Source organism: Macaca fascicularis, chromosome 14 (genome assembly GCF_037993035.2).
Source record: "Macaca fascicularis isolate 582-1 chromosome 14, T2T-MFA8v1.1".
NCBI lineage: Eukaryota > Metazoa > Chordata > Mammalia > Primates > Cercopithecidae > Macaca > Macaca fascicularis.
In genome coordinates this window covers 9,178,537-9,188,732 of record NC_088388.1, presented here as the reverse complement: position 1 = coordinate 9,188,732, position 10,196 = coordinate 9,178,537, and the positions used below count along the sequence as shown (strand labels likewise).

The 10,196-nt window shown below is 55.5% G+C and overlaps 1 protein-coding gene across 7 annotated transcripts in view; it reads left to right on the top strand.

Annotated features, from left to right (window-relative positions):
* Window positions 1-10,196, top strand: part of CAPN1 (calpain 1) — a 33,301-nt gene that overhangs the window by 236 nt on the left and 22,869 nt on the right. The window contains exons 1-10 of one of the 7 annotated variants that reach the window (XM_005577307.5): window positions 46-340; window positions 1,252-1,519; window positions 1,680-1,749; window positions 2,023-2,141; window positions 4,521-4,654; window positions 4,774-4,942; window positions 5,843-5,926; window positions 6,583-6,668; window positions 7,039-7,113; window positions 7,211-7,371. In XM_005577307.5, coding sequence (XP_005577364.1) covers window positions 1,253-1,519; window positions 1,680-1,749; window positions 2,023-2,141; window positions 4,521-4,654; window positions 4,774-4,942; window positions 5,843-5,926; window positions 6,583-6,668; window positions 7,039-7,113; window positions 7,211-7,371 — 1,165 coding nt within the window. In that variant the 5' untranslated portion in view covers window positions 46-340; window position 1,252. Of the gene's footprint in view, window positions 1-45; window positions 341-427; window positions 514-622; window positions 844-1,002; window positions 1,093-1,234; window positions 1,520-1,679; window positions 1,750-2,022; window positions 2,142-4,520; window positions 4,655-4,773; window positions 4,943-5,842; window positions 5,927-6,582; window positions 6,669-7,038; window positions 7,114-7,210; window positions 7,372-10,196 lie in introns of those variants that run through there. The other 6 variants (XM_005577305.5, XM_045372124.2, XM_065529409.1 and 3 more) reach the window with 6 other exon arrangements.

Below are 10,196 nucleotides of genomic sequence, written 5' to 3'. Positions count from 1 at the left end.
CTGCGGGAGGCGGCGCCGCCGCCCGATCGCCCGGGAATGCCCGCCGGGGCGCGCGTGGGGTGCGGCCGTCCGGCCCTGCAACTCGAGCTGCTGCCCCTGGTTAAAAATACCCCCTGCCCGGCCCTCCCCCTCCTCTCCCCACGGTGCCCTTCCGCCGCGCCCCAGAGCCTCCCCGCCCCACCCGCGCAGGCCCCTCCCCGGGGACTGCTCTGCCTTTTACTAATTTGTCCTCTCGCGGAATTGGCCCCCGGCCTGCGGAGGGAGGGGCGGGAAGACACCGTGGGTAAGAGATAGTCAGAGACCGTGCCGGAGAGATAAGGGAGAGCCGAGAGGAAGCGGGGTAGGAGCCCCAGGAGGAGGAGGAGGAGGAGAAGGAGAAAGGGAGGGCGGAGGGCGGAGGGGCGGCGGGAGGAGGGCGGGGAGGAGCGCTCTTCCTGGTTGGGCCCAGCCCTGAGCTGCCACCGGGAAGCCAGTCTCAGGGACCGCAGCGACCCCCAAACACCCCTCCCCCAGGTAAGAAGCTGGGTGGCCGAGCCAGGATTCTTTGACCCTGGCCACTGCTCCCGGGCTGAGGGGCTGCCCCAGTTCGGCCCCTTTTGGGGGCCCTCTGCGTGCCTGGGGCAGGGGCGGGGGCTGGAGGAGCGGCACAGCCTGGGCGCCTGTCCCAGCCTGGCTCACAGCTGTCCCCAGGGGCTGGGCTAGGGCCCACCAGCTCTGATATGAGCCTGCTGCGGGATGTTCCCAGGGACTGGGTTAGGGCCCACCAGCTCTGATATCGAACCTGCTGAGGGGGCCTGAGGAGGGGGACCCCGACTGGGGTTTTCACCCCACGGCACGGAGCCGGTGCGCAAGGAGCTTGGTTAATTTGGGGAGGGGGTTGCAGGCCAGTGAACAGGATCAAAGAGGCCTTCCCTGCTGTGTCCCACCTGCCCAGTTCCTTGTGCTGTCTGGAGGCTCCGCCCTGCCCCACCTGACCTGCTGGCTCACCACTGAGCTGCAAGCCCCTGACAATGGGATCCGGGAAAGGAGAGGTGGCCGGCACGCCTAGGAACTGGGAAACCCCTTTCTTGTATTCACTGGGAGCACAGAGAGGTGGCTAAGAACCCTACTTCTGTGAGGGGAGCAGTGAGGCAGGGAAACCCCAGGTTTGGGGATGGATAAGCAGGGGCAGGAGAGCAGCGCTTGCAGGCAGGAGCCCAGATTCTAGTCTTAGGAAGGCCTGCGTTCTGAGCAGGCCCATCTTTCCGGCAGGATGGCGGAGGAGATCATCACACCGGTGTACTGCACCGGGGTGTCAGCCCAAGTGCAGAAGCAGCGGGCCAAGGAGCTGGGCCTGGGCCGCCATGAGAATGCCATCAAGTACCTGGGCCAGGATTATGAGCAGCTGCGGGCGCGATGCCTGCAGAGTGGGACCCTCTTCCGTGATGAGGCCTTCCCCCCAGTGCCCCAGAGCCTGGGTTTCAAGGACCTGGGTCCCAATTCCTCCAAGACCTATGGCATCAAGTGGAAGCGTCCCACGGTGAGAGGGGCCATCCTGGGTGGGACTCGGCTGAGCCCAGATCCTGGATGAGGAGTAGGGATGGGACTTCATGTCTCTGGTGGGCAATGGGGTCAGGGGTGGCCTGGTGCCAATTTCTGGGAGGGGCTGGCCCAGGAACAGGACTCTGGGTCTCTCGCAGGAGCTGCTTTCAAACCCCCAGTTCATCGTGGATGGAGCCACCCGCACAGACATCTGCCAGGGAGCACTGGGTAGGCCCCCAGGGCGCGGGGTCCTGGGTGTTTTTTCCACAGTAGTTCCCCATTCCTGCTCCTTCAGGCTCTGCCCCAACCCCTCCCTCTTGCAAGTCCAGGCAGGCTCTGGCTATCAGCACTGGGGCTGGTTTGCCCAGATTACTGGGTCTTTTCTGCAAGCTGAGGGGAGTTAAGTGGCACCCTGGCCAAGGAACCCCAGATTCTCCCTAGCACCTGCTTCCCCCCAGGGCAGGTTGGTAGAGCAGGCTGATGTGCTCCCTCCCTCCCCAGGGGACTGCTGGCTCCTGGCGGCCATTGCCTCACTTACTCTTAACGACACCCTCCTGCACCGAGTGGTTCCACACGGCCAGAGCTTCCAGAATGGCTATGCCGGCATCTTCCACTTCCAGGTGAGGGCCCCCCTGGGGAGGAGGGGAGCAGGCACTGGGGGAGATGTGGAAGGATGACCCACAGCACCTGCAGTTAGGGCCACACCCTGTGGGGCCAGTCCTCCCTGTAGCAGGTATTTGACCTCTCAGTGCCATCTCGGGTCTGTCATGTGTGAAGTGACTGGGCTGGGCAGTTATTTCAGCTGGCAGTTTTCCTAGGTGGTTGTATGTATCAGGTAGAAAGTGCTTGAAAGAACAGAAAGACGTTTATGTTATATCCTGTGGGACAAATTCCGATCCTCCCAGAGGTCGGTCTCAGTTGCCCCATCTGAGAAAGGAGTGGTCGCTGGGGAAAACAGATCAGCCTGCGTGGCCTTCTCCACCTGTCAGGCCTCCTATCCCCCAACTCCTGCGCTTTGGCAAGGTCTGACTGAGCCCAGCAGAAAAGAAAGACTCGGGATTAAGTCTATGTAAACGAGCTTTTCCTGACGGTGTGCCCAGGGTCCATTTTTCAAGTCACACCAATCAATTCTCAATGATCTGCCTTTGGGAGGGACATGCCCAGCAACCAGGAATGAAGCCCTCCGGCCTTGGAGGCCCCAGCCCTGCCCGAAGGACTCCTGTGTGTTCCCTCCTTCTGCCTGGTTAGAGAGCCCCTTACGCTATTCTGTCCTTGCCCGCCTTGCGCAGGTGGAGGTGGTCCTCGGAACCCGGGGCGCGGAACCCACGGTGCCGATCCACTTTGGCTCAGCGCCACACCCACCCGCTCTAGTCTGCAGGGGCGCAGCCTCGCCCCCTTCCCTCGCTCCTCCAATCCACTCCTTCCTGGCCTTCGATTGGCCAGTTCAGTACCCGCCACCCACACTCTCCACAACCTGGGCTCGTAGGGCCGCCTCCTCTCCTCCCCGCCACCCTCCCCGCGTTGTCCTGGCCTCGACCCCTCAGATGATACCTGGAGTCCTTGGTCGTTTCTGACCCCAGACGCCTTGGGCCACGATCCTGCCCTGGGAAACCTGCCCCTTGTGGCATCTCTGAAGCAAAGCATCTGCCCATCTTATGGTTGTAGGATCTGGATGCCACATTTTCACTGCTCATCCAATGACATAGGTGTCCCCTAACCCCCTAGAATAGGGAGGGAAGAGCTAGGGGGCCATGGCCTAAAAGGGGGCTAGTTCTGGAAAGCCCAGGCCCGAGAGCTTTCCCACCTCTCTGTGCCTGAGGAGGAACCCTGTTTGTTCAGTGACTCACTAAAGGCTTTGTGCCTGTGTGGTCTTGTTTAAATCTTCCGTGAAGAAGGCACTGCTGCTCCTTTTTATTGATAGGGAAACTGAGGCTCAGAGGCGATAATTTTCCCAGGATCATGTAGCTAGTGTATCTCCAGCATGCATGTACATATCAAATATACACGTCTATATGTGGTATGCATGTATTAGTATACATCAAATATGCATATATCTAGTATATACTGTACAGGCAAAGGAAAGCATCCCCTTAGCCCTCTGAGGGTTCACTGAAAAATCAACTCACAAAAGGAGGTTACTAGGAGAAATGGCAGACAAATCGATTAGCTTGCAGCATGGGGTCGGGAACCAGAGTGATCACCCCAGCCCCACAGTGGGTACAGAAGCGTATATACATACCATCCCGAGGTTACGGGAAGAATGGGGGCTCGAAAATGGCCAAAACCAGGTTCTGGTGGTAAATCAGGTTATAGTGGCAAGACAAGCTATGGAAGGGGAGAAAAGGGGGGCTGGGTAGCAAAGGCGATCTTGTTATGTAGATGAAACCTCACAGGTAGCAGCCCTCAGACAGAATAGATGGTAATTATTTCTTTCAGACCTTTAAAGGGTGTCAGGCTCTCGGTCTGACAAGGGAAGGCCTTAGAGAAAGCCTGGCACCATCAATGCAGATTTTCTCTACGGATGCAAATCTCCCCCACAAAAGACAGTATTACAGGGCTACTTCTGTCTGCAGACCCTCTGAACAGCTATCTCAAAATATGTTGAAGAAGTATATTTTGGGGTGAAATGCTTTGATTTCCTTCAATACCCAGATACATGTATCTAGTGTATATGTAGCATACATGTATCTAGAGGTATACATGCATCTAGCATGTATCTAGTATATGTGATCAAGTATACACACATCTAGTATGTATCTGGTACACCTGATGTAGTATACATCTAGTATGTATCTAATATATATGATTTAGTCTACATATATCTATTATGTATCTGGGATCTAGAATCCCGCATCTAGGAAGTTATGTATCTAGATACATATCTAGATCCTAGAATGTATCTAGGATCTAGAATCCTGCATCTAGGAAGGTAGAGGTAAGGGTGGAGCTCAGGTCTGGGGGATTCCAAAGCAGGTACTCACCGTGCCCCTCCCCTACAGCTGTGGCAATTTGGGGAATGGGTGGACGTGGTCGTGGATGACCTGCTGCCCATCAAGGACGGGAAGCTAGTGTTCGTGCACTCTGCCGAAGGCAATGAGTTCTGGAGCGCCCTGCTTGAGAAGGCCTATGCCAAGTGAGTAGCGGCCGAGGGGACAGCTCCAGCTTCCAGCCCCCTCTAGGGGTGGGGGCTCCTGATTGTCTTTCCAGAGGGTCCTGCTTGATGTCAGAGCACTGACCTGGAGCTGCCCACAGGGTAAATGGCAGCTACGAGTCCCTGTCAGGGGGCAGCACCTCAGAGGGCTTTGAGGACTTCACAGGCGGGGTCACCGAGTGGTACGAGTTGCGAAAGGCTCCGAGTGACCTCTACCAGATCATCCTCAAGGCGCTGGAGCGGGGCTCCCTGCTGGGCTGCTCCATAGACGTGAGTGCACCCGGCCCCGATGCTTTGGGGTACCCTGGAACCCTGGTATTGTGACCTGTCACATTTTCCAAAAGTCCTCACCCAGGCTCTGATCCAGACCCCTGTCCTGCACCTAAGCTCCATCTCTGGATGCATACCCAGCCTCATCCATCACTTCCACCCCCATGCCTGGTGTCATTCTTGTCCTCACCTCCCCATTCCTTCCCCAAAACTTCATACCTCAGCTCTTTCCTGCGCTTGTTTTCCCGACCATCTACCATGCTGTTTCCCTCATTCCTGTCATCTCAATCCATGCCATCCTCTGTCCAGTTCACCAGCCTCAGATTTCATCTCCTGGTCTCAGTTCCCACCCATCCCTGGCCTCAATCCCACACTCACTCCATTCCCACCCTTCCCTGCTCCTCTGTTCCCACACTCAGCTCCGTTCCCCGGTCCTCGACGCCAGACTTGACCCCAATATCACTACCATCCGCAGCTCTAACCCCAGCTCCCATTCCCATTTCTAACTGACCGTCCTGTCCTCACATCTTTCTCCGTGAGGCCCACTGAGGGCCGTGTGGCTCTGGTGGGCTGTGCACGGCTGTGTGTGTGCACAGGCATGTTCGCACAGGTTCTGGTCAGCCCTGGCCAGTAGCAGTGTCCGCGGGGTGCCTGGGCTCCCCCGTCCCAGTGGCAGCTTTGGTGGGGTATCCAGGCTACCCCTCGCCAAAAGAGCAGCATCTGTATGTGGGGGTGTCTATAGGTGGGGGTGACAAACTAGGTGGGATCGGGGTCCCTGCTTGCTGCTCCTAGAACTATTGTATGTACAAATGGGAACATCCAAGACCCTGAATGCTGGGGGCTCATCTGATACAGTGGGGGGACCTAGCCACTGACCACAGTGTGTGCCTCTTTCTGCAGATCTCCAGCGTTCTAGACATGGAGGCCATCACCTTCAAGAAGCTGGTGAAGGGCCACGCCTACTCTGTGACCGGGGCCAAGCAGGTACTGCCCTGGGTGGGGCCTTCCCTGCAGGGCGGTTCCTGCCCCCTGGCCTGTCCTTGCCTCTCTGGCACCTGACCAGGGCTGTGGAAGGTGCTGGCTCCTCCCTTCCCCTCCTGCAGCACCTTATCTCTCTTCTGGGGACACCCATCTGAGATGCCTATCATGTCCTGCCCTGACTGACTGTAGTTCATGTGCACAGCTGCCTGCCTGGGCTATGAATTCCAGGAGGACAGGCTTCATCTGGGTGCTGAGCAGGGCTTGGAGACGATGAGGGTATGGGAGGCGGAGTGTTAAAGTGCATGCATGGGCCAGGTGCAGTGGCTCACACCTGTAATCCCAGCACTTTGGGAGACTGAGGCGGGTGGATCACCTGAGGTCAGGAGTTCGAGACCGGCCTGGCCAACATGGTTAAACTCTCTCTACTAAAAATACAAAAATGAGCCAGGCATGGTGGCAGGTGCCTGTAATTCCAGCTACTAGGGAGGCTGAGGCAGAAGAATTGAATTGCTTGAACCCAGGAGGCGGAGGTTGCAGTGAGCTGAGATCGCACCACTGCACTCCAGCCTGGGTGACAGAGCAAGACTGTCTCAAAAAAAAAAAAAAAAAAAAAAAAGTGCCTGCTGGAAGCTAGCACCGACAGGAGCTCTGGGAAACAGGTGAACTACCGAGGCCAGATGGTGAACCTGATCCGGATGCGGAACCCCTGGGGCGAGGTAGAGTGGACGGGAGCCTGGAGCGACAGGTGAGGGGCAGTGGGTACTGTCTGGGGTGCCTTGGGGAAACTGTTAGGTGCCCCGACATTTCTGCTCGGGGCTCTACCAGGCCAGGCTGGACTCAGGATTGAGCAGAGGGACCCATCTTCACGCAACTGGGTCTGGGGGACTGCCCTAACAAAGCTCAGGCCGTGCGGGCCTGTGCCCAGCCGTCGGGTGTTCGCAGGGCCTCTGACTGGCCCTGATGAGACCACTCGCTAGAACCGGAACTTTGGGGCTTGACCTTGAGGAGGCCACCTGGGTTGGGCTGGGGGAAGACAGGCCAGGGTAGACAGGCCCCAGGGGCAGAGGCCAGGCAGGTCAGTGCCACCAGCCCTGGCAGAGCCCCGCTCCTCACAGCTCCTCAGAGTGGAACAGCGTGGACCCATATGAACGGGAGCAGCTCCGGGTCAAGATGGAGGACGGGGAGTTCTGGTGAGCGCCCCCTCCCCTTCTCCCCCACCTCTCCACCCCTACACATCAGCTCTGTGCCCTGATGGGCTGTGCCTCACCTGTGCACCTCCTCCCTCAGGATGTCATTCCGAGACTTCATGCGGGAGTTCACTCGCCTGGAGATCTGCAACCTCACGCCCGACGCCCTTAAGAGCCGGACCATCCGCAAATGGAACACCACACTCTATGAAGGCACCTGGCGGCGGGGGAGCACCGCGGGGGGCTGCCGGAACTACCCAGGTGACCTGAGTCCGCGGACGCGGAGGTTGCACACAGGCGGGCTTTGGTTCTTGCTGCTTCCTGGCTTAGGGGCTCCAGAAGGCACGTCATCTCACTGAGCCTCTGTTTCCTCACTTGCAAGATACAGGCTGATCTCTTGAATTTGCTTTGAGGAGTAAAATATTAAATGTCTTCGCACATTTTAAAGAGGCAAGCTTGACTCACCGTCCTGGGGCCTGAGCCCAGCGTGCTCACGCGGGGAGAAGATCTTGTGGCCATCCAGCCACCTGCTTGTCACTCCTTTCTGGGCCCTTCCCTCCTGCCTTCTCTTTTTTTTTTTCTGAGACAGAGTCTCACTCTGTGAGTACAGTGGCCTGACCTCGGCTCACTACAACCTCCATCTCCCGGGTTCAAGCAATTCTCCTGCCGTAGCCTCCCGTGTAGCTGGGATTACAGGCACCTACCACACCCAGCTAATTTTTGTATTTTTAGTAGAGGCGGGTTTCTCCATGTTGGCCAGGCTGGTCTCGAACTCCTGACCTCAGGTGATCCGACCACCTTGGCCTCCCAAAGTGCTGGGATTATAGGCGTGAGCCACTGTTCTAGGTCCCTTCTGTCTTCTCTTGCCATCTTTCCCTGGGCTTCTAGATCCATGTGGCTGACACGGGCCACAGCCTGGCCTCTCAGTTCCTTGTCACTCTCACCTGCAGCAGGCTTTTCCTGTACCTTAGCTCAGCCCCCACCATGAGGGCACCAGAGCTGCCTTGCCTTGCAAACACCCGCTCTCTGACCTCCACCTTTGACTCTTTCTACTCCCTTAGTCTTCAGCCCTTGGACCAAGCCAGCCCGTTGAACTCACCACTTGTATACCATCCTGCCTCTCCCGTCTTGCCTTTTCTCCTTACCTAGGTTAGAGCTATCATTTTAATCTTGTTCCTACAAACACCTTCTGTCCCCTGGCCCCTGTCTCCCATCATCTGGCACAATACCCATCCTAGTGGAACCCAGCTCTCCACCGGCTTGGGAACCATTGAGTATGGCAGGAGAGAAATCACATAACTGATGCCATATTTTCCCTGTAAATTCATAGCCACAAATCTCAAATAAGCATTTTCCATGATCCCCAGCAATTCCACTACTGGTTAGTAACGATTCCACTCTCACCTCCACCTCTCCCCATTGTTACTCTCACCTTCGGGCCTGGCCTTACACATCATTGAAATGATAGACGTCGTCCTGCAGGACACCTTGTGTTCCCACCTCCAAATCCCCCAGCCTTCTGCACCTGTGCCTGTGTCCTCACTGCCTCCCCACCTGCGACAGTGGCAGAACAGTCCCTGCTCATGGGGACCCCCACCTCTGCTCTGGATCCCATTCTCCCTGACCTCTGAAAGCATTTGCTCCTTCATCTGTCACCTCTCTCCAGCGTCATTATGGAAAATCCTCTGTCTTAACACAAAGCAGCCCTCTCGACCCCACTTCCCTGTTCATTTCTCTGCCCTCCTTCAAAGCACAATTTCTCAGGAATTACCATACTCCCTATTTCCTTTCTCACTTCTGCTTCATTGCTTAACCCTTCCCAGTCCAGCTTCATCCCTACCATGCTGCTAAAACCGCCCTTTCAAAGGTCACTTACAGCTTTGGCCTTGCCAGATCTGCTGCTGTGCTGTTCTCCTGTGCTTCATTCTTAGCACAGCTCCCTGCCCTCTGTTTTGAAGCATTCTTCTCCCTTGTAGGGATCCAATTTCAGTCTTTCCCGAAATAGATAACCACCGTTCCCTGTACCATTTACTGAGAAATACATCATCTCCTCACTCCCCAGCAGCACTAGCGCCCTCACCTAGTCCCCAGGTATATGTCGGTGTGTTTCTGGACTCACCATTCTGTCCCTGGATCTATCCCTCTGCCAATAACACATTGAATCCATTACTATAGATGTGTAAGTCCTGCTGTTGGACAGGCAAATTCCTTCTTCAACAGTCTCTTAGCTGTTTTTTTTTTTTTTTGAGATGGAGTCTTGCTCTGTTGCCCAGGCTAGAGTGCAGTGGCGTGATCTTGGCTCACTGCAACCTCCACTTCCTGGGTTCAAGTGATTCTTCTGCCTCAGCCCCCTGAGTAGCTGTGATTACAGGTGCCTGCCACCACACCCAGCTAACGTTTGTATTTTTAGTAGAGACGGGGTTTCACTATGTTGGCCAGGCTGGTCTTGAACTCCTGACCTCAAATGATCCACCTGGCTTGGCCTCCCAGATTGCTGGGATTACAGGCGTGAGCCACTGCATCTGTCTTAGCTGTTCTTGGCCTTCGTTTTTCCAGATGAATTTTAGGATCAGTTTACCAAGTCCTACGAAAAACCATTTTGAGGTTTTAATTTGGAATTGCATGAAACCTATAGACCAATTTGGGGAGAATTGACATTTTTATAATTTTAAGTCTCATCCAAGGATGCGTTGTATCTCTTCATTTATTTTGGCCTTTAATGTCTTTCAATAGAATGTTGTATTTTTTTATCATAAAGAATTTATACATCTCTTGAGATTTAATGCTAGGTACACTATAATTTTGTTGCTATTATGAATAATATGTTCTTTTTTTTTTTTTGAGACAGAGTCTCACCCTGTTACCCAGGCTGGAATGCAATGGGGCAATCTCAGCTCATTGCAACCTCCGCTTCCTGGGTTCAAGTGATTCTCCTGCCTCAGCCTCATGAGTAGCTGGGATTACAGGCGTGTGACACCACGCCTGGCTAATTTTTTTTATATCTTTAGTAGAGACGGGGTTTCACCATGTTGGCCAGGCTGGTCTTGAACTCCTGACCTCCTAATCTGCCCACCTCAGCCTCCCAA